Source organism: Pogoniulus pusillus, chromosome 28, assembly GCF_015220805.1.
Source record: "Pogoniulus pusillus isolate bPogPus1 chromosome 28, bPogPus1.pri, whole genome shotgun sequence".
NCBI lineage: Eukaryota > Metazoa > Chordata > Aves > Piciformes > Lybiidae > Pogoniulus > Pogoniulus pusillus.
Window position 1 is genome coordinate 327336 of NC_087291.1, and position 26648 is coordinate 353983.

General features: G+C 44.2%; 1 protein-coding gene across 10 annotated transcripts in view; it reads right to left on the reverse strand.

Moving 5' to 3' along the window:
- ARL13B (ADP ribosylation factor like GTPase 13B) overlaps positions 1-26648 on the reverse strand; it is a 76788-nt gene that overhangs the window by 43458 nt on the left and 6682 nt on the right. For all 10 annotated transcript variants that reach the window (XM_064167263.1, XM_064167267.1, XM_064167262.1 and 7 more), the window contains exon 4: positions 24279-24528. In XM_064167263.1, coding sequence (XP_064023333.1) covers positions 24279-24528 — 250 coding nt within the window. The remainder of the gene's footprint in view (positions 1-24278; positions 24529-26648) is intronic.

Genomic DNA, 26648 nt, shown 5'->3' on the forward strand with positions numbered 1-26648 from the left:
CAGTTGTTTTGTATTTCTCCCATTTCCCCTCCCACAAAGCTCTCAGGCAAAGCTGCATCGCTATTTCCAAACAGGATCGAAAGCATGTACACACAAATTCTCTGTTTTATGGCAGTGGGCACCATCTTATGGAATGCAAAACAGACATTAGCTTATATATTTTAATGCTGTATTTCTTACTGGCAGGTGCTGAGCCAATATTTTCTGAACACATTTAAGACCACTAACAGCAGAAGACCATGTCATCAAACCTACTGGGACACTTGTTAGCAGCCTTCCAAGAAGCCAAGCATTAATAAACTCATAGACATATTTACATTATTGAAATACATAGAGAGATCCCTACCAGGAGAGGATAGGGGAATATTGGTACTTTATTACACAGTGCTAATACTCATTCTTACTGCTCTGTAGCCTATTTAAATATGCAGTTACCTCTGCAGTCTGACTTTTACTAATACAAAAATGAAGGAAAAAACTGTAATTAAAAAAAAGAACTCCATCCTCATAAAACATAATCTAGAACCAGAGAATTATTTAGCATGGAAGAAACTTGCCTTCACAGTCTTCTTGTAGTGGGAAGTCCAGAGCTGGACACGCTTATAGATCACGTATTTATTTGTACTGCTGCAGGAGTGGCTACAAGAACTAGCTGAGGGTTTCCAGAACTCTAAATGGTTCCATGAAATTCTGCTAACTGTAGAGGCCCAGGATCCTCATGCAGGTGTGTGAAATGGATTCTTAAGGTTGTAATTCGGAAGACCTCCCCTGAGTACCTTAAACAGAGCAGCTAATCATTCACTCAACCTGTTTCTGAAACATACCTTAGATGTTGTTTATGAAATAGCTGAATTAGAAAGACAGGAGGTATTTCATTGCTTTGTTTTGCAGCAGAAGTTATTTCTGCAGTGAAGAGAAGCAAGTTTTAGGGAGTGCTTAGGAGCCTCAATAATTGATTTCTGCCCTATACCCAACCTATTTTGGAACTGAATGAGCAATGGTGCTCTACTGCAATTTAAGAGAAAAATAACAATGCATCTAAGGCAAAATTATTTCCAAAGAGAGAAACAAAACCAAACTACAACCAAACATCAAATCAGGAATGCATTTCCTTAATGCTGTGCAAAAGACATAATCAATACCACTGTATCTGTAAACAGCCAGAGAAGACAGTAGCAAATTTCCATCAGGGAAACTGATGGAGCAGGTTATCTTGGGGGCAATAACTGCGCACCTGAGGGAATGCCAAGGGCTCAGGTCCAGCCAACATGGGTTTAGGAAGGGCAGATCCTGCCTCTCCAACCTGATCTCCTTCTATGATCAGGTGACTGCTTGGTGGATGTGGGGAGGCCTGTGGATGTGGTCTATCTGGACTTCAGCAAGGCCTTTGACACTGTCCCCCACAGCAAACTCCTGGCTAAGCTGTCAGCCCATGGCTTGGATGGCAACACTCTGTGCTGGGTTAGGAACTGGCTGGAGGGCTGAGCCCAGAGAGTGGTGGTGAATGGTGCCACATCCAGCTGGCAGCTGTCACTGGTGGTGTCCCTCAGGGATCAGTACTGGGCCCCATCCTCTTTAACATCTTCATTGATGATCTGGATGAGGGCATGGAGTCAGTCATCAGCAAGTGTGCAGATGACACCAAGCTGGGGGCAGATGTGGCTGGGTTGGAGGGCAGAAGGGCTCTGCAGCAGGACCTTGACCGCCTGCACAGATGGGCAGAGTCCAAGGGGATGGCTTCAATAGCTCCAAGTGCAGGGTGCTGCACTTTGGCCACAACAACCCCATGCAGAGATACAGGCTGGGGTCGGAGTGGCTGGAGAGCAGCCAGACAGAGAGGGATCTGGGGGTGCTGATTGATACCCACCTGAACATGAGCCAGCAGTGTGCCCAGGTGGCCAAGAGAGCCAGTGGCATCCTGGCCTGCATCAAGAATGGTGTGGTCAGCAGGAGCAGGGAGGTCATTCTGCCCCTGTACTCTGCACTGGTTAGACCACACCTTGAGTACTGTGTTCAGTTCTGGGCCCCCCAGTTTAGGAGGGACATTGAGATGCTTGAGCGTGTCCAGAGAAGGGCAACGAGGCTAGGGAGAGGCCTTGAGCACAGCCCTACGAGGAGAGGCTGAGGGAGCTGGGATTGGTTAGCCTGGAGAAGAGGAGGCTCAGGGGTGACCTTATTGCTGTCTGCAACTACCTGAGGGGAGGTTGTGGCCAGGAGGAGGTTGCTCTCTTCTCTCAGGTGGCCAGCACCAGAACAAGAGGACACAGCCTCAGGCTGTGCCAGGGGAAATTTAGGCTGGAGGCGAGGAGAAAGTTCTTCCCTGAGAGAGTCATTGGACACTGGAATGGGCTGCCCGGGGAGGTGGTGGAGTCGCCGTCCCTGGAGCTGTTCAAGGCAAGGTTGGACGTGGCACTTGGTGCCATGGTCTAGCCTTGGTCTCTTTGGTAAAGGGTTGGACTTGATGATCTGTGAGGTCTCTTCCAACCTTGGTGATACTGTGATACTGTGAAATTGCCCTGCAATTCTGCAAGACACTAAGTGAGCTAGATGTCTTTAACTGCACAGAGTAAGAAAAAAAAAAAAGAAATGCAATGTACTATCAAAAGGAATTAAGAATTGTTTCACATTGTGATAATGGCTGGATTCCTTCCATCCCAGCTTAAAATTACACCTGAAAATGACTGTTACCAAAGTACAACCAGAAGTCTGAACTTTAAAGTGAAAAAGATTACTTATATACTAGTGACAAAATACAAAAATGAGACAAGTGCACCACTGATATCATTCCATTAAATGGAATGATACCTTAATGTTATGAGAGCAAAGTAAAAACTAGACAATAAGCAATACATAGGAAAAATCTAGTATGGCAAACATGTTCTATCACACAGTCTGGATGCACATAAACATATTTAATATACACAGAAATATGCACAAACAGAAACAAAATCCCATCTTCTTTTCAGTGGCACCCAGTCACATGACAAAGAGGAATAGATACAAAGTGGTGTGCAGAAAATTCTGTCTGAAAAACCTCTTTACTTCGAGGGTGACAGAACACTGGAGAAGGCTGCCCAGAGGCTGTGGAGCCTCCTTCTCTGATACTTTCAAAACCCACCTGGATTTGGTGCTGGACAATCTGCTCTAGGTGAACCTGTTTTAGCAAGGAGGTTGAAATAGAATCATAGAATGGTTTAGGTTGGAAGGCACCTCAAGGATCATTCAGTTCCAACTCCCTGCCATAGGCAGGGACACCTCCCACTAGAACAGGTTGCTCAAGGGCTCATGCAACATAGCCTTGGACACCTCCAGAGAGGGAGCATCCACAACCTGCCTGGGCAATCTGTGCCAGTGTCTCACTGTGGGAGAATTTCTCCCGCAGCGGGGCATAAGCAGTAAACATGAGGGAGATGTCCTTGAGCTTGCTGGCTCAAGGAAGCTAGGCTGCGGTCAAGTGAGCAACCCACGCACACCTGCAGAGGGCTGGACCCTGCCGGCCCCTGGGGCGGACACAGCTCCAGGGGGCTGAGCCTGCCAGCCCCCTGGGGTGGGAACCACAGGTTGTTTACCACAGGGTAAACCTATCTGCGCCTTGCATGTGGCTTGGGGCCAATCTGTCCTGTCCACTTGTGCCAGCCCCAGGCTGGCTGGATACACCTCCTCTGAGCACTACATAAGACACTGCACTACCCTAATAAAATTGTACTGATGCATAGAAGCTACAGAGTCGACTCTTCAGTGCCCTGATCCACATCTCGCCAGCCTCCGGACCCCAACATCTCACCACCCTCACTGTAAAGAATTCTTTCCTAACATCTAGTTTGAATTTCCTTTCTGCCAGTTTAAACCCATTACTCTTCCTGTACAAGACCTTGTCAACAGTCTCTCCCTAGTCTTCCTTTAGGTCCCCTTCAGATACTGGAAGGCCACTATAAGGTCTCCTTGAAGCCTTCTCCTCTCCAGACTGCACAGCACCAACTCTTGCAGCCTGTCCTCATGGCCCTCCTCTGGACTGGCTGAAACACTTCCATGTCATTCTTGTGTCGGGGGCTCCAGAACTGCACACAGGACTGCAGATGGGGTCTGAGGAGAGCAGAGCCAAGGGGCACAATCCCCTCCCTTGCTCTGCTGCCCACACTACTCTTGCTGCAGCCCAGAACAGGGTTGCTGTTTGGGCTGCACTCACACTGCAGGCTCATGTTGAGCTTTGCATCAGCCCAGACCCCCAGGTCCTGTTCCTCAGGGCTGCTCTCAGCCATTCCCCACCCAGCCTGTATTCAAAGGTCTGTTCCAAACCCTACCAATCTTGATTCCATTTTTACTTTCAGCAGAACAAAGGTGCACAACAGACAGCCTTTTACTTCGCTCCTGGGCCATTAGAGGCATTGTGCTACCTTTGTGAACGATTATTTGAGACAGCATCAACAGATGAGAAAACCAAAATACAACAATCATCTGTTTAACACAGCATCCCCCACAGAGGAGTGCCCACAAAAGCATCCTTATCTGTATAAGAAATGTATCCATGGCCTCGCTCTTCCTCTTTGCACAGCAGATATGTTTCTTCAACATAAACAGCCTTGCTAAACAAGAGCTGTATGTTAAATTCTGGGGAAAAAGCCTTAAGTTTCACTAATACTCAGGAAGAGAGCTGCTTATTCACAGACAAGTAAATAACTGAAGTAGTTTTCAGCTGCATATTGGTTAGAAATGGCAAAACAGAAATATACATTATATGCTGTAGAAAACTGAGATGAGAGATAAACAGTAACTTGTGGAAAGCTACTTCTACAAGGTTTCATTATCTGAAAGGAAACAATATAAACTACAACTTATATTGACATGAGAATTTGATATTGAGCATTCAAATTGACTAGAGCACAAATTTTGCAGTAATCATAAAAATAACTTTACAGCATTTTCTTTAGTTACATAGTTACACAGAAGAAAAGAGCAAAGTACATCTGCCTGCGTTCTAATAAGAAATGTGAACTATTAATAACTAGAACCCCTCATCATCAAAGTGATAGGTTGAAAATAGCTTTCTAATATCAACAAACAAATGAAAAAAACCCACTGACCTGCCCAGCAATCTGTCTGCTATAAAAACACTGCTGACAGAAGAGTCTATCCATGAACTTAAGAACTGCAAGATCCATAGCTTTTTACAACTCAATTTCCCCATACATAACAGACTGATTAACTACCTAAGCACTTGAGTGTTAAATAGGTATTGAGCAATGCAAAGATAAAGTAGTGGCACAAACCAGAAAAAAAACGATTAAGTTTAATGTCAAATATTTTGTACTAAGAGTCAGTAGCAGCCACTATCATCAGTATTTCATGACAACTGTCTTAAAACAATACTGTGATTTCTCCATAGGTGGTAATACATAAAAAGGTGCCAAGTACCAATTCAATTTGAAGCAAGTATCACACTGAACAGTATCCATATTGCTGTAATATAGTGCTTTGTACCAACCTTACGACTAGATCGCATTTCCCAGCCTACTGGGCCTCCATTTCTCCCTGAATAGTTCTGAGACTTACTATCCAGATATTCCTTTATCACAGAGAAAGAAAACCAAAAGTCATTTTCCTTTTTACTTCCCTCTGTCACCAGTGTGCCTGCTTACTCCTACCAAAAACCAGAGCTGACACACACACGTGCACTGCAGGATTAGAGCATACCACTATACAACTGACTAGGATAGAACACAGACAGCAAAAGGAAGACTGTGTCGGTGACTCCAACTCTGCTCTGTCATGAAGACTGCATCTCAAACTGCTCTGCGCAGTGAAATGAGACCTATCTACCCATGATAATTCACAGTGGTATCTTGCTAGCAGTTTTTACAGTATAAGGTTGACTATGAACAAAGAACATCTAAGAGGAAATACAGTGACATATATTGGCATGAATTCCCAGTGCTTTTCAGAAAACTCTGTTGCTTGTTTTGGCATATGTTAAGCAAAATTAAAAAACCCCCAAACTTTCTGAGGAAATGGTCTTGTGGTGGTCTGGGTGTTCCCCACCCCCCCTCCACTTTGGAAATCACCCAGACTAGACTCAGCCGGCTCTGGAAATTGAATGAAGCTTCTATTTACAGCGAGCACAATATACAAGCAGATATTTACAGTATCTACAGAAATAGACAAGGTAAAAAAGGTAATACAGAAACACAACAGCCCTCCCAGAAACCTGAGTCCCCAGGAGGAGCTCTCAACCACCCTTCCACCTTCTCCCACTCCCCTACCTTACCCCAGACATTGCCTTGTGCCCCAAGGAAGAATAGAGGGTTGGCCAGGGGGGTTAGGAAGCAAAGTGGATTAATCAGAGAGACGAAGGGTGAGATTAGAGAGAAGTGTAGTCCACAGCCCAGACAAAGAACAGCTCCCTTATCTATGTTTGGATTCTTGCTCTTATACCTCTCAGCAAGCCTATGAGTGAAGTGGATATCACCATTGCTTCTCTTTCACAGTCTGTAATCTAGTTTACTTCTGACCCTCTATATCCTCTTCTCCAGAAACCAAGTGGTCGGCCACGTGTTTCTCCTGGGGCTCTCTGCCATAGGCACCAGGTTGGACCATTATCACTCGCAGCCATATACAGAATGTTCTTAATGTCTGGACCAGTTCGAACAGGCCCCAAACCCATTGCATGAACTACTTCCTGTTTTATCTGATCAAAGGCTGCTTGTTGTTCAGGTCCCCACTGAAAGTTATTCCTCTTTTGAGTTACAACATATAAAGGTTTTACAATTTGGCTGTACCCAGGGATGTGCAGCCTCCAAAATCCAACTGTTCCCAGGAAAGACAATGTGTCCTTCTTATTTGTGGGATTCGCCATGGCAGAAACTTTATTTATCACATCCATTGGAATGTGATGGCAACCATCTTGCCAACGAATTCCCAGGAACTGAATCTCTCTAGCAGGTCCTTTCACCTTGTCTCGCTTTATGACTAAACCTGCCTTCAGCAGAATGTCAATTATTTTGTTACCTTTTTCAAAAACTTCCTGTGCCGTGTTCCCCCAGACAATGATGTCATCAATGAACTGCAGATGCTCTGGAGCTCCACCTTTCTCCAATGCATCATGGATCACTGCATGACAGATCGTTGAGCTGTGCTTCCACCCCTGGGGCAAACGATTAAACGTATACTGAATCCCCCTCCAAGTGAAAGCAAATTGAGGCTTGCATTCCTCTGCTATTGGAATAGAAAAGAAAGCATTAGCAACATCTGTGGTTGCATACCATTTGGCCTCCTTGGATTCCAGCTCATACTGCAGTTCCACCATGTCTGGCACAGCAGAACTCATGGGTGGAGTCACTTCATTTAGGCTGCAGAAATCAACTGTAAGTCGCCACTCTCCATTTGATTTTCACACAGGCCATATGGGACTATTGAAAGGTGAATGGGTCTTTTTAATGACGTCCTGGCACTCCAGACGACGAATCAGATCATGTATGGGCACCAAAGAGTCACGGTTTGTTCTATATTGCCTGTGGTGTACAATTTGGGTGGCAACTGGCAACTTCACATCCTCTACATTATGCTGCCCAACAACTGCAGACTCATCTGAGAGCTCAGGCCTAGCAGACAACTTCAGTTTATCTCCAACAGCTTCTACAGTTGCTATTCCAAAGGTCCACTTAAAACCCTTGGGATCCTTAAAACGCCCTTCTCTCAGAAAGTCAATTCCCAAGATGCAAGGTGCATTTGGACCCATTACAATGGCATGCCTTCGCCAATCACTCCCAGTCAAACTCATCTCTGCCTCTAACCTTGTCAATTCTTGAGAGCCTCCTGTAATTCCAGAAATAGTAATAGACTCCATTCCTTTACAGTTTGAAGGCATCAATGTGCATTGTGCACCCGTGTCCACTAGAGCCCTGTATTTCTGAATTTTCAAGGTACCAGGCCATCTAACATATACATTCCAGTATATTCTGTTGTCTTCCTGGTCCCTGGCCTCCGCCTGGTAAGAGGCAGGGCCCCCCTAATGTTGGGCATCACAATTGCAATTGGCACAGTGTTTAGTGGTGTTAGTTGAATCATCACCAGAACCATCTGAGTCATGTGGGGAAACTGAGGCAACTACTCTTTTAGGCTTCTCATTCTGTAACTCTCTCACTCTTTTTAGGAGAAGTGAGGTAGGTTTTCCATCCCATTAATCCATGTTTTCACCAAACTGGTCACGTAGGATTAACCAAAGAGACCCACGTGACTGTTGTCTATTTTTTAGTGAATAAGGTTGAATTGGTCTTCTAGGAAGACGCCTATCCCTGATGGCCGAGGCATGTACCCACTCTGAGGGTGAAGAAGAAAGTTCACTGTCCTTTGCCAACTGGGATAGGGAGGTTTTAAATTCCTCCTTGAGTTGTTTCATGCTATCTTTAATCTCTTCAGTCATAGTATTTATGGCTGACACCATAGCATTAACCGTAAGGCTATCCTCCATTTACCTCATTTGATCAGCGAATTCACCCACAGTCATAGAAGTTGTTGCATTATCTTTCTCCACCATTTTACTTGCCAATGTATGGGCATAATTAGAGGGGGCAAGCTGAATAAGTTTCTTTAGGAGAGCTCGGCTCATTGGTATCTCCTCAGGGTCCTCCGTTGTATAATCCCCATAGATTAGCTCTCTTATGGCCATCACTTGCAAGCACTGAACCCCCTGTTCAATTGCATTCCAGCGTAAGGGTCTCCAGGGTAAATCATCCCTGTTAGGGTACCGCAGTACCACAGCTGTCAATACGCGTGACCAGAGGTTAGAGTTGCCACCGAGATGTCCTAAGTGTTTATCTATGCCATTGTCTCTTGAGAAAACTCCCAACTGCCTTACTGTCGGAGGGTTTATTTTTATGGTGTCCAGGCCTCCATCCCAGCATCTGTTCAGCCAACTCATCAGCAGTTCTCGCTCTTTCCGGGCATAGTCTTGCCTAATATGCCTGACCTCCTTCCTTGGCAATGGGGCTTTCTCCTCATCACCACTATCATCACTATCATCCATCTCCTGAATATGCTTTTCCTTTGCTTTAGCCTTTCCACTCCTTGTACCCACAAGGGTACAGCCTTCACACCAGCCGATGTACCTTCTCCTGGATCCTCTTCCTTTTGTTCACCCTGCTCTGGTTTATCCCCATTGTCATCTGAGCTATCTCGACCCCCAAGGCTAGTTGCCATTTTTCTCCTCGTTTTAACCGGGGCAAGGGAGACCTTATCTAAGGTAAACTCTGTCTTACTCTGGGGGGTGGTTTTCACTGAATCATCTGAGTTTTGTTTGTCTGCCTGGCTCTGTTCCTCACGTGGTAGTGGGGCTGAGGCTGAGTCAGAAGGACCCTTCCCCACAGCAGCAACAGCAGCCGGCTCAGCAGAGGCAAACGGGGCTAAGGCAGGAGCAGTGGCATTAGCAGGCTTGATGGCGTTAGTGGGTTCGCCTACCGAGGACCTCGCCGCCTCCCCCGGGACCGCTTCCAGTCCCCTGGTTGCAGGCGAAAGAGTCTTTGCCTCAGCAGCCTCTCTGCTGGCAGAGGCTCTGGTGTCAGCGACCCTCTTACAGATCAAAACGTTCGAGCCACATTTTCCACAAACCAGTTCCTCAACTTTATCTGTCCGAGGAATTTTGCCATAGCCCACACTGTCTGCAGCCAGATCTGCCGCTGCTGCAGCTGCCCTTTGTGACTGCACTTCTGCAGGGGTTCCATCGCCTCTACCTTTACTTTCCTCCGTTCTATTAGGTACGAATGGGAACCAGATTGTTTCCTGCCTCCATGCTTCAGGGTCAGTGGGGTACGGGCCATGTCCAACCATTTTTCCTCCTCTCAAAGGCTCCAAGGCAGGACGTTTTGCTGCTCTGCGAGCAGTCCGTCTGCCCGGTGCTGTGACCCTCCCTCCCCCGCTTCGGTTGCAGACTGTTTCTTTAACCCTTAGTTCCCTACTATTGCCTCCAGAGAAGGTAAAAACCTCACTTACAGCCTGTTTGTTCCTGCATCTCTCTCGTCTCCACACTACAACCAGACCTACAATAGCAGCCAAAAACATCAAGTTCACACATACTAGGCATGCTACTGGGTAGCTCATCTCTTCCAAATAACTCCTAATCTCTGACACCCATGTCACATACGGCACACCCTCAACAACATTCCTAAACTCTAAAATATTCCTAACAACATCTCCAACCTTCGTTAGCACAGCTTTTACCGAGTCCCAGACCATCTTAGTGAAGAATGAACACACCTGGTAGTGCACCATAGCTGTAAAACACTGCTGAACCAATAGAGTCAGAATTGAGGCAATAATAGCCCAGAATATATCAAACAACTTCATTTTTCCCTGATGTTCTTATTCTGATTATCAATCAACAGGGGGAAAGAAAAAAAAAACAACAAGCCAAGATCGTGCCCCACGTTGGGCGCCAAGAAATCCTGTCCCAGGTTTGGGCTGATCCCTCCCCCAGGAAGAAAATTCACAATACAAATGGCCTGGACCACAAATCCTATGAGGAGAGGTTGAGGGAGCTGGGGTTGTTTAGCCTGGAGAAGAGGAGGCTCAGGGGTGATCTTATTACTGTCTACAACTACCTGAAGGGGCATTGTAGCCAGTTGGGGGGTGGTCTCTTCTCCCAGGCAACCAGCAATAGAACAAGGGGACACAGTTTCAAGTTGTGCCAGGGTAGGTATAGGCTGGATGTTAGGAAGAAGTTCTTCACAGAGAGAGTGATTTCCGATTGGAATGGGCTGCCCAGGGAGGTGGTGGAGGCACCGTCCCTGGGGGTCTTCAAGAAAAGACTGGATGAGGCACTTAGTGCCATGGTCTGGTTGACTGGATAGGGCTGGGTGATAGGTCGGACTGGATGATCTTGGAGGTCTCTTCCAACCTGGTTGATTCTATGATTCTCTATGATTCTATGATTCTTTTTTGAAAGTCAGGGAAAGATGAAATTGTATTTTCTTATAGTATAAGTGTAACAATGTAAAGAGAGATAATAACTAGAGAAGGAAGGAAGGGAAAAAAACCAATACAATAACCTTAAGGGAGATGGGGGAGGGGTCAAGCGGCGGTGAAGCAGCAGAAGCAGCAGTAGCCAAAACAGCAGCCAGGGAAGATAGGCAAAGCTGAAGCAGCCGAAGCCAGTGGGAGAAGGGGGAGAACAAACTGTGCTTCTAGACATTAAGTTCTTGATGCTCCAATGAAATTATATTAATTTATCTATTGTTGCCATTTATGTGGCCTATCCCTGGAATGATCATCTCTCCCCTATGTCTGAGCTAGAGGATCAGCTCAAACGGCCACACCAAAACACTCTAGCTAGCTTCAAACTAGCACAGGTCTGTTATCCAAAAAAAAAAGAGACAAAGTGTATATACTAGAAAAAGCTGTAATTAAAACACCCACCCCCCCCCAACCCTACCAATAAACAAACCAACCAGAAAACAACAGCAATAAAACTAAAACCAGACAGATTTTTAATTCTTCAGGGTAAAACAAATCATCTTTTCAAGAACATATTCTTGTACTGGAAAGTTTTTGTTGTGGGTATAATCTTCCACACCTAATTTGCACAACTCCCTATAAGTTATGATTAAAAAACTTTTACTGAACACATCACAGTCCTACTTGGAGAACATATCCAAAACTTTTCTCCCACCACTCCTCCGCACCTGCTTCTAAATACACGTACTAATTCTCACCTAGGTGTACATTACAGTACCACTGTCTTTGTGGACAGCAAGCTCTAGCACCCATGTATGCTGCTTGGAGTGCAGAGCTTTTGGAGATCTCCTTCCAGAAAGCACTGCTCATATCCACACTACAGCACTTGTGGGCTGCATGTGACATCCCTAGGGCCTTAGGACTTAGATATAAAGAACTGTTTCATTTTTAATTCAACATGTCCAAAGTAATGATCACTGCAACGGACCTCATGAAAGAATTGCTGATATCATATGATTAAAGTTTTAGGACACAGCATGAATGACTGTAAAGTGCAAGACCTGATGACACACTGTTGGAGACCTGTCCTGACAAGTGGGAGGTGAATTTGGTTGGTCCCTTACTATCAGACCAACATACAGTATTATACAGACAGGAAAAGGGAAGATATGTTTCTCTCCAAGAATAAGCAAATCAGCTACCAAATACACAGTATGGTTCATTGTGCTGACAGCACCCAAAAAGCAACAGATGGGGGAAGAGGAGAAAGAATAACTAAATCTCTCAGTGCAAACCCACCACATAAGTACTGTGCTCTTCAAATAGAGAAAACAAAAAATGGACTTTACTTTTATTAAGGACTGTGTGTGATGGTTTGGGTGTTACCCACCCCCCCACACTTTGGAAAATCACCCAGATTAGACTCAGCAGCTCTGGAAATTGAATGAAGCTTTATATTTACAGCTCAGCACAATATACAAGGAGGTATTTACAGTTATATACAGAAAAAGACAAGTTAAAAAGTAATACAGAAACACATCAGCCCTCCCAGAAACCAGAGTCCCCAGGAAGCGCTCCAAACCACCCTTCCACCTTCCTCCCACCCCTCTACCTTACCGAAGATTTGGCCTATGCTCAAGGCAGCTTAGAGGGTTGGCCAGGGGGTTAGGAAGCAGATGGATTCGGCACACAGATGGCAGGTTAGGTTAGAGAGGTTGAGCCCCAGAGAGACAGAGAGTGACTCTGTTAACTATGTTCTTGTTCTTACACATCTAGGCAAGCCTATGAGTGAAGTAGACATCACCACTGTTTTCTTTTCACAGCCTGGAATCTAATTCTTCTCACCAAAACATTCTAGCTAGGTGCAAACTAGTACAGTGTGTGTCAAAGCCCCCAAAGCCTTTCCTCCAGTCTGTCAACCAGGCCACACAGCTTGGTGTCATCTGCAGACTTGCTCAGAGTGGACTCAATTGCACTGTGCATACTGCCATCAAAGATTTTAAACAGCACTGGTCCCAGTTCTGACCCGAGGGACATCACTGGCCTCTGGTCTTGATTTGAACATTGAGCCATTGACCACAACTCTTTGAGCGCTGTCATCCAACCAATTCCTTATCCAGTGAGTGGTCCATCCCTCAAATCCATGTTTTTCCAATTTAGTGACTAGGATGTCAAACAGGAGAGTGCTAAATGCTTTCACAAATCCGAGTAGCTCTTCCCTTATCCACTGATGCTGTAACTCAATAAAAGTTCACCAAATTCAGCAGGCATCATTTGCCCCTGGGGAAGCCATGCTGGTTATGACCTCTTCTTCATTTTCCCTGTGCCTTACCAGGTACAGAAGTCAGACTGACTGGCCTGTAGTTTCCAGGATCTTCCCTTTCTCCCTTTTTGAAGATGAGTGTTATGTTTCCCCTCTTCCAGTCAGCAGGAGCTTCATCACACCACCAAGACCTTTCAAATATGATGGATAGTGGTTTGGAAAATTCATCCATCTATTCCTTCAGGACTTGTGGGTGGATCTCATTTGGCCTCATGGACTTACGCACCTTCAGCTTCTTTAGATGATCCTGAATGTGATCTTTGCTTGTAGTGGGTGGATCTTCCTTCTCCCAGTCCCTGCCTTTGCCTTCTGGAACTTAGGCAGTGCAGCTAGAGCCCTTGTCAGTGAAGACTGAGGAAAAGAAGTGATTGAGTACCTCAGCCTTCCCATATGCATCGTCACCAGGTTTCTAGTTTCTTTCTGGAGATGCCCCACATCTTCCCTAGCCTTCCTTTTGTCACTGATGTATCTGAAGAAACTGTCTTGTTCCCCTCTATGTAACACAGCCAAATTTAACTCTACCTGTGCTTTAGCTTTCCTAACCTGATTCTTGGCAGCTTACAACTCCCTTTTAGCCCATTCTTGCCTCCACTTCCTATAGATGCTCTTTTTATGAGCAAATAAGCAATGTTGTTACAAACAACATTATCTTCTTACAGAATGAAATACACATTTATCCAAATTAGGATACATTATTTTCTTTCAAAAATATTTAAAGAGATATTTAGATAAAGGCACTTCATGATTCAGCATGTATTCTAGCCACTACATCACATCAAAAGTTGCTCATCTGAAGAGACAAACGTTTTTTTCTCCCTCCAGTACATTTTTTAGACCATTTCTTCAAGGACAGTTAGCTCCTACAATAATCGTGGCATTGACCTGTATCAAATCTCAACAGGTAAAAAAAGAGACATCAAAACTTGTTTTAATTCATCAATTTCACCTATTCTCAAAGGCAACAGATAGAATAGTTTGCTTGTTGCACCACAGCCAGAAAGGAATGGAAGAGAGTAAGAAGGCTTCAGGAACTAGTGAGAGAGGTTAGAGTATATAAGAAAAGGTGAGTATATTACAAAATGTGTTTAATCACTAGGACAGAGTTATATAAATTGTACTTTATTTCTTCTTGGAATTATTATTGAATAATCACTTTTTTAGAAGCACTCAACAACAGCATTTTTCTTAATCCAAACCCTAACTGCCAGGGTCACCTAGACCATGCAGGGACCAGAACGACGCTGAGACACCAACATGATGCATATGTCAAACCTTTACTGCAGCTAAAAGCACTGCTTATATAGAGCGCCAATACAACGTGTAATTCTGAGAGGTTACACAACAGAGTATGGGCTGTCCACACGCCCGGGGAGCAAATCCGACTGGCGGCCCCTCTTGGTCCTCTTGCACAGCTAACTTTGCAGCTTCTCTGCCAACTCCTTCAAGGTTGTTTTTCCTGACGCTGCACTCCTTATCTCACATCCTTCTCTGGCTCCTAATGTTACCCCTCTTGCTCTCTCATTTCAAATCACTCAGCGCTGCCCAAACCCCAACACCTAGCACTTTGAGCAGCAGGAACTCTACAAGTAAAATAGGATGGAGGTTCTCGTGAGCATTACTTAACAAGGAATGCAATTTCTCTTTGAAGTTTTTTTTTGGTACATTCTGGTATAAAGGTAGGTTAGGAAGAAAACTCTAACAGGCCAGAATTCTTGTCTAGAAACAAATTCCTGCCTCTATACCACTCCACTATCTCTCTTTTCCAAGTTTTACCAACTAAGAAGCAAAATATTGCAGAGCACAGCTACAAATATGATATTGATTACCTGGTAACTGGAATGTTCCTCTACAAATATACAAATGCAATCATCTGATGAACAATGTTTTACTTCAAAGGTCTCTCTTACCCACCAGTCAAAGATTTTCCCTGATCCAATTGGTGTAATTATTTATTTTATCTACCATGACTACACACACACAAAAATACCCCAAAACTACTACTTAACACAAGTGGATAATAAGAGTGCAGAGTGATACATCTGATACTGCACATGTAGTGACTTCTGCTGCTGCCTTCAAAATTCAGAATGGACTTGCACCCAGTCTCACAGCATACTTATATGTACAATTCATTGTACAAGATACTGCAGATAGCACAGTAGGGTAAATAATATTAGATGAATTCAGTGCTGACTGCTGAAGTCTTGGTGTTAAGGGTTAACCCCTCTTTGTGGGGGGAAGTGGTCTGAATCTGACCCCAGGTCTGCCTGGCTCCTCTTGGGGTGCTCTGAATCTGACCCCAGGTGCAGTGGTTAGCCCACTCCCACAGGGGAACTTTCTGTTTCTCCTCTCTCTGTCCTGCTCTCCCCTGACAGCATCAGTCTGTTCCAGCTGCTCCTGCTTTGCCATGTAGCCAGCCAATCCCGACCGTGGACCAGCCACCTCTCGAATCTACCTCCATCCACTGGGTTTTGTATATATTTTGTATTTGTTTCCCTTCCCTATACTTTTTTGCAACTCCCCTTGCCTTAAATACCTTTTATTTATTGTTAAGGTTTTCCTTTAAACTTCCAAATCAGAGCAAGACTATTCTTTGGGTGTTTTACCCCTTTTCACTCTATACCTAATACTTTTCTTTCAGAAGGGGGGAAGAGGAAGAGGCATCTTATAAACACAATTGTTCTCTTCAGCTTTGGTCCTCTGGGAAGCTTAAATCAGGACACTTGGTATATTAGTTCAGTCTATAATTAAAAAGAAATATGAACATCCAGTAAAAATATGTCAAATGTTTCATTCTAATCAAATTACCAACACCATACCTCCTTCCTAGTTCTCCAAAACATACTTTGAAGTTACAGCTCACTCCTTCTCTTTCTTTTAGAGTTTAGATAATGTTATTAGTTTTTGAGATGGTGTAATAATTCATAAAGTAACATAAGATTAATGTATTGTATTTGAGCATGCAAATGACACAGTAGAAAAATCTGTGCACCTACAGACAAGAGAGAATGAACAGAGAATGACACCTGCTTTTCTGCTTGTCTTCATTTCATGTGCTGGAGGAAAGCAGTAGCACAGACTACAGACACAGAGCCTGCCTCTATTCTGGCATGAAATTACAACGGTATTGTATGAAAACAAAACTAGATTGTGCTTTGCACTGCAAGAGCATGGAAGATAATGGAATCACTTAAACTTGAACTTCACTAGATTAAATACTCAGACATCGTTGTATTGTTTTCGGTATTTACTGGCCTTTACATGAAACATGCACAGAATACAATGCAGTGATTAGAAGCTTACCACTATGTTTCCTAATATCCTTCCTTGTGGATAACAAGTATCTCATTATTCAAAAATAAATAATAAACAAAAATCCAAATACCAAAGGAAAAGGAGAACAACCTTAGAAGAAGGGAAAGTTTAAAAAGGCTGTCTTCTACCCGAAATTCAGAAATCTGTTGTTTCCTTTATTCTGCAATTGATACTTGTTCACTATTCAGTTTTAAGGACTTAAGAGAAAACAGTTTATGCTACAGAACTCTTATTTTGCAAATATGAGTGATGGGGATTCGTAATTGCCACCAAAAGCACATACAGGGCGCTAAGCACTTGATTCCCATACACAAACTTCAGTGCTTACTGACCAAAACTTCCTGCTTCATAACAGAAGAAATTCTGGGGTTTATGTGATTTGAACATGCCAAGAGCAGCACAGCTATGCCATGGACATACTCATCAAAAATTAAGACAATAGAGGAAATGATTCGTAACCCATACAAAACAGCTACTGAATCCCTCCACAGTACTAGGCTAGGATGCTACAAAGGCAAATTCTGTTCAGAGCCTCTTGGCTCAATCAGAAGACAGCAACATCAACAAAGTCAGTCACACTAGATTCAGTTAATACCCTCTGCCTTTTGATTAGCTACTGACATGGATTCTAACGCAGGATCAGGTCCCATGGGACTGTGTGGTCTCTGCAGGTACAGCCAGCAAACAAAATAAACTCTTGTGCTAGTTTGAAGCAAGCTGGAATGTTTTGGTAACAGAACTAGATAATGGGCAGTGAAATGAAAACAATTGATGTCAACTTCTCTCACAGTTACGCTGAGAACTCTGGGAAGAAGAAGAAAATATTCTCCATTTTGTTTCTCACTCTTGCTTTTGCCTTGGACCTGGTCACATCTCATTAACCCTGCTCCTACTAACCCTGCTCCCTAACCTCTTGGCTGCACCTCTATTCTTCCTGAGAACTGGGGTAAGGTTGAGAGGGGCCGGGGGAGGTGTTGGGGTGGTTTGAGAGCCCCTCCTGGGGACTCAGGTTTCTGGGAGGGGAGTTGTGCTTTTGTATTGTTTATCCTTTGTATATTTCTGTATATAATTGTATATAACTGTATATATTGTAAATAGCTGCTTGTAAATTCTGCTAGCTGTAAATAAATTGCTTCATCTATATTCCCAGGGTCCGTCTGAGTTAGCTGGGGCAAATTCAAAAGTGTGGGGGGGCGGGGTAACCCCCAAACCATCACATTTTCAATTGGCGCCCAACGTGGGGCTAGATATTTCAGTGAGTGGAAATTAGCTCTGGGAATTAAGATGAAGCTAATCAAGCAGCTATTGTACTTGGTTGGTGCATTGCTCTGGTCTGGTTTTGTTTTCTTGGCATTTAGTTGGTTAAAAGGTCAAATTGTTGCTTATTTCATTGATCTGGCTTATAATAAGGCTAAAGCTAAGGTTTCAGATATGTTCTGGAGCTGGGGTGATTTTATTCTTGGTTATGCTGGTTTTAATATCTCTGAAAATATTACCAAGGACATTACAGGAGCTCTGGTCAATAATGTGACAATCAATGGAAATTCTGCTTTAAATATGGCTCTAATGAGAGTTATTCAGCCTAAGACAGGAATTCCAACTGTTTGCATAGGTACATGCTCTTGTAAAACTGTTTTTCTTCTCACAGTTTTTAATATTTGCCTCATGATTTTAATATTCATATTAATTTTGGCATTATTGGTGAAAAATTCAAAACCAGTTTCTGTAAGAGCTAGGAAAAATTCTGTGTCTCAGAAGCAGTCTCTTTCACAGCAAAACAAGGGAACACAGTTATCGGCTTCCCCCATGCCAGCCTCTCCACCCTCCTCTGTAGGTTCTGGGAACACAGCCAGCGTTCCCGCCACTAACGTAAACAATGATAAGGATAACCAAAACAAGCCGCAGAGTTTAGCAGGAGCCCCAGGAGCACAGGCAAATACCCAAAATCAGAATGTTCCTAGCAACAATCAAAACACCTCAGGGTTGGCAGGCATCCCAGGAGGACAGGCAAATAATCCCACTAATGCTAATACTACTACTAGTGCTAGTAACGCTAGCCCAGTCAGTCCAAATCCTAATGACACCAGCTCAGCCAATTCAAACCCCCAGCCAGCAGACCAGAACCAAAATCCTCCTGTTAAAAGCAAGGCAGATTTGAACTCACAAGCTCCAGGTCAGACCCCTAAGGATACAAATGCTCCAAGTCAGACCTTGGATACCATTCCTGCATCATCTGAATGGGTGCATGTTTCTGCGGTCAGGAACAGACGCCCACCTCCTGCAAGGCAATTCCAGCCCAGGAGGAGACAAATTCCACCCAGACAGCAGCAATCACGTGTGTCACTGTGGATACTTCTGCGTGACACATACGGGGAGAACATGAACAAATGGGATGGTAAACCTACTTCAGCTCTTTCAAAGAGAGTCAGGGATCTGCAGAGTGGCAGAAACAGAGGCGGTAATGCCAGGAAAGTAGCTGTCACTTCTTCAGCTCCCGAGAGCAACTGCAATTGTTCCAACAGTTGCAATTTCTCTCACAACAACATCAATCATTGTGTACACCCCACATGCCATGTTCAGCATTAGGGGTGCCCTGCCTCCAGCCAGGAGGAGGAAAGGGATAGTGGAGAGAACCGAATCTATTGGAATGTATTCATTAGGTGGCCTGGCAGTTCAAGAGTTCGGAAATACAGGGCTTTAGTTGACACAGGTGCTCAGTGTACTTTATTGCCATCAAATTGCAAAGGGACAGAGTCCATTTCTATTTTTGGAATCACTGGTGGATCTCAAGAGTTAACTAAGGTACAGGCTGAGATCAGTTTAACTGGTAAAGAGTGGAAGACACATACTATTGTAACTGGTCCTGATGCGCCTTGCATTTTGGGAATTGACTTTTTGAGACAAGGTTGTTTCAAAGATCCTAAGGGTCACAAATGGGCTTTTGGAATAGCATCTGTAGAGATTGAGGATGATAAATTGAAATTGTCTATTAGACCTGAACTTTCTGATGAATCTGCAGTTGTGGGACATCATGACATAGAGGATCTGGAAGTGCCAATTGCAACTCAAACTGTTCATCATAGGCAGTACAGAACTAACCGTGACTCTTTGTTGCCCATTCATCAGCTGATTCGTCAGTTGGAGAGTCAGGCTGTCATCGAGAAAGCTCATTCACCTTTCAACAGTCCCATCTGGCCTGTGCGCAAACCTACGGGCGACTGGAGACTGACAGTTGACTTTCGTGCCCTCAACGAGGTGATGCCACCCATGAGTGCAGCTGTGCCAGACATGCTGGAACTCCAGTACGAGCTGGAATCGAAGGAGGCTAAGTGGTATGCAACCATAGACATTGCTAATGCTTTCTTCTCTATTCCCATAGCAAAGGAGTGCAGGCCTCAGTTTGCATTCACCTGGAGAGGAATCCAGTACCAGTTCAATCGTTTGCCTCAGGGGTGGAAACACAGCTCAACCATCTGTCACTCAGTCATCCACAATGCACTGGAGAAAGGTAAAGCTCCAGAGCACATCCAGTACATCGACGACATCATTGTGTGGGGCCAAACTGCTAAGGAAGTCTTCGAGAAAGGTAACAAAATCATTGACATTCTGTTGCAAGCAGGTTTTGCCATTAAGAGAGACAAGGTCAAAGGACCTGCCAGAGAAATTCAGTTTCTGGGAGTGTGGTGGCAGGATGGTCGCCGTTACATTCCTCAGGATGTGATCAACAAAGTCTCTACCATGGCAGTTCCCACCAGTAAGAAGGACACACTTTCTTTTCTTGGTGTGGTGGGATTTTGGAGACTACACATTCCTGGTTTCAGTCAGATTGTCAAACCTCTGCATGATGTGACTCGTAAGAAAAACAATTTCGAGTGGGGACCTGAACAACAAGCAGCCTTTGATCAAATCAAATGAGAAATAGTCCATGCAGTGGGCCTGGGACCTGTGAGATCTGGTCCGGACATTAAAAACATTCTGTACACGGCTGCCAGTGACAATGGTCCAACTTGGAGTCTCTGGCAGAGAGCTCCAAATGAGACACGTGGTCGTCCACTTGGTTTCTGGGGACGTTGCTACAGAGGTTCAGAGACAAATTACACTGCAACTGAGAAAGAGATTCTAGCAGCCTATGAGGGAGTGAAAGCAGCTTCTGAAGTGATTGGAACTGAGTCACAATTGCTTTTAGCTCCTAGACTGCCAGTTCTTAACTGGATGTTCAAGGGCAAAGGTTCATCACCACATCATGCCACAGATGCAACCTGGTCTAAATGGATGGCTTTGATAACTCAACGAGCACGAATGGGTAATCTTGACCGACCTGGTCTGGTGGAGGTGATCACCAACTGGCCGGAAGGCACAGACTGTTCCAAACCTCCAGAGGAGAAAATAACTCGTGCTGAGGAAGCTCCTCCCTATGGTGATCTCTCTGATCAGGAAAAGAACTATGCTTTGTTCACAGATGGTTCCTGTCGTCTTGTTGGGAACAAGCGAATGTGGAAGTCAGCGGTTTGGAGTCCAACCAGGAGAGTTACCGAAACGAAAGATGGCGAAGGAGAATCCAGTCAGTTCGCTGAGGTAAAAGCTGTTCAACTTGCTCTTGATGTGGCTGAACGTGAGAATTGGCCTATCCTTTACCTCTACACCGACTTGTGGATGGTAGCCAATGCTCTATGGGGTTGGCTGAAGGACTGGAAGAAGAATGGTTGGCAGAGGAAAGGAAAGCCTATTTGGTGTGCTGATCTATGGCAGGACATTGATGCACGGCTGGAGAAAACTCCAGTGAAGGTGCGGCACGTAGACGCACACATGCCTAAGAGCAGAGCCACTGAGGAACATCAACATAACCAGAAGGCAGATCAAGCTGCTAAGATTGCTCAAGTTGATACCAACTCTGAACTTGACATTGACCTTGATTGGAAACACCGAGGTGAACTGTTCTTAGCTCGGTGGGCCCATGATTCATCTGGACATCAAGGCAGAGATGCAACATACCGATGGGCTCGCGATAGGTCAATTGACTTGTCCATGGACGCTATCACCCAAGTCATCTATGACTGTGACATTTGTGCTGCTATTAAGCAGGCTAAGCGAATCAAGCCCTTATGGTATGGTGAGAGATGGTCAAAGTACAAGTATGGTGAAGCCTGGCAGATTGACTACATCACTTTACCTCGATCTCGTTCTGGCAAGCAGTATGTGCTAACAATGGTAGAAGCCAGCACTGGATGGCTGGAAACCTATCCAGTTCCACATGCTACTGCACGTAACACCATTGTTGGTTTGGAGAGACAGATCTTGTGGAGACATGGAACTCCAGAGAGAATCGAGTCAGACAATGGTACCCATTTCAAGAACAATCTTGTGAAAAACTGGGCCAAAGAGCATGGTATTGAATGGATCTATCACATACCCTACTATGCACCAGCTTCAGGGAAGATTGAACGCTACAGTGGTTTGCTGAAAACAACCCTAAAAGCCATGGGGGGTGGAACTCTGAAAAACTGGGACAAACATTTAGCACAAGCTACCTGGTTGGTAAATAGTAGAGGTTCAGTAAACAGAGCAGGACCTGCACAATCAGATTTGGTCCAAACAGTAGACGGTGATAAAGTTCCTGTTGTACGTGAGAAGAATCTGTTAGGGAAAACTGTTTGGGTATTTTCTCCTTCGGGCGAAGGGAAACCTGTCCGAGGGGTGGTTTCTGCTGAAGGTCCTGGTCATACATACTGGGTAATGCAGGAGAATGGTGAAATTCAGTGTATTCCACAGAGAAATCTAACCTTAGCTGAGAGAGTTTAAATTCAAGCTGTTATGAGTTTTCTGTTCTAGGTAACATCGGCGCCCAACACTGAGAGAATCTACGATAGAATCTACAGTACGTGAGCACGAACCCAACATCACCTGGGAGTCCCTGTTCTGAGCTTTTGAATCACCTACATCTGATTGAAGTGTGAACTGAACTTGTATATATTGTTTTAGTGTAAATATTGGTTTAGATTAGATTGGATAATTCTCAGCGATACTGTGAGCGAAGTAGACAGGGGTGGAGTGTGCTAGTTTGAAGCAAGCTGGAATGTTTTGGTAACAGAACTAGATAATGGGCAGTGAAATGAAAACAATTGATGTCAACTTCTCTCACAGTTACGCTGAGAACTCTGGGAAGAAGAAGAAAATATTCTCCATTTTGTTTCTCACTCTTGCTTTTGCCTTGGACCTGGTCACATCTCATTAACCCTGCTCCTACTAACCCTGCTCCCTAACCTCTTGGCTGCACCTCTATTCTTCCTGAGAACTGGGGTAAGGTTGAGAGGGGCCGGGGGAGGTGTTGGGGTGGTTTGAGAGCCCCTCCTGGGGACTCAGGGAGGGGAGTTGTGCTTTTGTATTGTTTATCCTTTGTATATTTCTGTATATAATTGTATATAACTGTATATATTGTAAATAGCTGCTTGTAAATTCTGCTAGCTGTAAATAAATTGCTTCATCTATATTCCCAGGGTCCGTCTGAGTTAGCTGGGGCAAATTCAAAAGTGTGGGGGGGCGGGGTAACCCCCAAACCATCACAACTCTGTTATGGGATTAGGGCAGAAACATTTTTATCAAAAAGACCAAACCCAGAAGCTGTACTTATTTAGAAACACTGCATAGTTGCCAACTGTCACAGCTCCATTTCCAGAACATATTTGAGTTAAATTAGCTCCATTAAGTTGGTTTTACTGCCTTCTCTGCATTAATAATATTCAGTCACTACTTAAAAGTAACAGGTGTTTCTTCTTAGATCTAGAGATTCTATATGGTCTTATGTTGTGTAATTCCTGAATTATGGAGGACTTAGACCCACTAAACATAACAATATTGTTCCAATAAACCTTTTTGAACTTTCATAATTTATTTTGTGACGTTCAAAGTGTATTTGTCCTCAAGGACCTTTCATGTGGGTAAAATTAATAAAACATTATTTCCAGTACTTTACAAAACCTCATTTCTAAGAGAAGTTCACTAATCTACTCTGTGAATGCCTCTAGACCTTTTGAAACTTTAACTTTCTTTAATTAAAACACATGCACTGAAATAAAAGTACATGCCAAATACTACTAAAGTAAGCCCTCTTTAATGAGATTTTGGTGATCATGTATCAGCAGCATCACCATGTGTTAAGTGAACAAGATGTTCAGTGCTGAGACATCCCAGGTACTAAAGAATATAACCAACCATCTACAATTTAAGTAATTAATGTAGGACTAAATATTAACCTGTTTTGCCCCACACTGCCATGACATAATTGCAAAGTCTTTAATTTAACATACCATTTCAAGCAATATTAGAATTTTAAAGAGCTAAAAAAGTCCGAGCAACCAAGCTTACTGTATTTCTACTGTAAATGAAAGGGAAGACAAATGAGTATGTCCAAGAAGGGCTTAATAAGACCTAAGGTCAGATGCAGGGTATAGATTCAGCATACCACCATGTAAAAGTCAAGGTGGAAGGCAGAGAAAGCTTTTTCAGTAATATGATACTAATATTGGCACAAATATATCTTTGTAAATACTGTACAACCATTTGTAATATTACTTAGTGCTAAAGTTACAGTCTACTTTGATACTTACGCTTATACTATATATAAAGATCACCTTAGAAGGTGTATTGAAGGTCAGAATTTACAAACTTTCAGATTATTAGAAGATTTATTAATATTACTTACACTAAAACAGGTTTTCCTGATATCTTAGGGTTGTTTAAGACTTCTATCATGGCTTGCTTTGTTTCTTCCATTCTTGCAATGTCACTGGAATCCACAACGAATATTACACCATAGGACTCAGCATAGTAATTTCTCCAGATATTTCGAATTCGTTTTCCACCTCCTAAATCAAAGATGGTGACTTCAAACCGTCCCTGTTTCAGGTCAATCTTGGAAAATCCAACTGTTGGAGCCACATCTTCAGGAGATTCTGTCAAACAAAGCCATAATTAAAAAGTGTGCTTAGTTATTAAAAGAGGGTTTTATATTGTGATTTGTGTAGCAAAAATCATAGCTTAAAATCTGCCCTGTTAAGTGATACCACATGGTTTTTTATGCCAAGATTTTTCTTCTCCTGAGGTAATTTCAAATTAGTGCACTCATCACCTCTGAATCAGTTATTTCACCTTAATGTGGATAGGAGCACTGGGGCAAGAACAAAATAAGAGCCAAAAATGCAATCTGTCATATTTAACACCATATCACAGTGTCACAGTATCACCAAGGTTGGAAGAGACCTCACAGATCATCAAGTCCAACCCTTTACCACAGAGCCCAAGGTTAGACCATGGCACCAAGTGCCACGTCCAACCTTGCCTTGAACTGCCCCAGGGACGGCGACTCCACCACCTCCCCGGGCAGCCCATTCCAGTGTCCAATGACTCTCTCAGGGAAGAACTTTCTCCTCACCTCCAGCCTAAATCTCCCCTGGCACAGCCTGAGGCTGTGTCCTCTCGTTCTGGTGCTGGCCACCTGAGAGAAAGGAGCAACCTCCCCCTGGCCACAACCACCCTTCAGGTAGTTGTAGACAGCAATAAGGTCTCCCCTGAGCCTCCTCTTCTCCAGATTAACCAATCCCAGCTCCCTCAGCCTCTCCTCGTAGGGCTGTGCTCAAGGCCTCTCCTCAGCCTCGTCGCCCTTCTCTGGACATGCTCAAGCATCTCAGTGTCCCTCCTAAACTGGGGGGCCCAGAACTGAACACAGTACTCAAGGTGTGGTCTAACCAGTGCAGAGTACAGGGGCAGAATGACCTCCCTGCTCCTGCTGGCCACACCATTCCTGATGCAGGCCAGGATGCCACTGGCTCTCTTGGCCACCTGGGCACACTGCTGGCTCATGTTCAGGCAGGTATCAATCAGCACCCCCAGATCCCTCTCTGTCTGGCTCTCCAGCTACTCTGACCCCAGCCTGTATCTCTGCATGGGGTTGTTGTGGCCAAGGTGCAGCACCCTGCACTTGGAGCTATTGAAGCCATCCCCTTGGACTCTGCCCATCTGTGCAGGCAGTCAAGGTCCTGCTGCAGAGCCCTTCTGCCCTCCAACCCAGCCACATCTGCCCCCAGCTTGGTGTCATCTGCAAACTTGCTGATGACTGACTCCAGGCCCTCATCCAGATCATCTATGAAGATGTTAAAGAGGATGGGGCCCAGCACTGATCCCTGAGGGACACCACCAGTGACAGCTGCCAGCTGGATGTGGCACCATTCACCACCACTCTCTGGGTCCGGCCCTCCAGCCAGTTCCTAACCCAGCACAGAGTGTTGCCATCCAAGCCATGGGCTGACAGCTTAGCCAGGAGTTTGCTGTGGGGGACAGTGTCAAAGGCCTTGCTGAAGTCCAGACAGACCACATCTACAGGCCTCCCCACATCCACCAAGCAGTCACCTGATCATAGAAGGAGATCAGGTTGGAGAGGCAGGATCTGCCCTTCCTAAACCCATGCTGGCAGGACCATAGTTATATTGCACTAGTGTTCAGCATACTACAGTTTTTCCTTTCCTCCCATCTGAGCAGTTATACAGCATTTGCACAGTATTGCATATACTTCTTATTTGAACTATTGAAAAAACATTATTTTAGTAAAAAAGTAGATTACAGTGCTCAGAACAGACTTTGCTGCAATATAGCAGTTGCAGTTAACAGTGCTGTAGCCAATTCTAGGCATACAAGCACCAAGGCGTTCTGAACATTTGGACTTGTTTCCCAACTAAGATAATTAAATACCTTTATGGACTAACCTTTTTCTCAGTGGACTAAGGACTCTAATGCTATATGGTGCAATGTCTTGAGAGGCAGTTCTTTACATACTATCTACCTCACCTCTACACCATACATCTTTTCTCAAGTGTAACAGTAGCAGAATAGTAGCAACTTCATTGAATTACCACTGACCACTGACTTGTTCTACATTAGTTTGCTCTGCTACTGCTCCTGAGCATTAAAGTACATTACTGGAAGCACCTGCTTTAAGTTATCTTAAAATTACTTGCTTGATAAATCAGGATCTTTATGTTTCAAAGATATCCTTATCTTTCTCTTATCTGCAGATCTT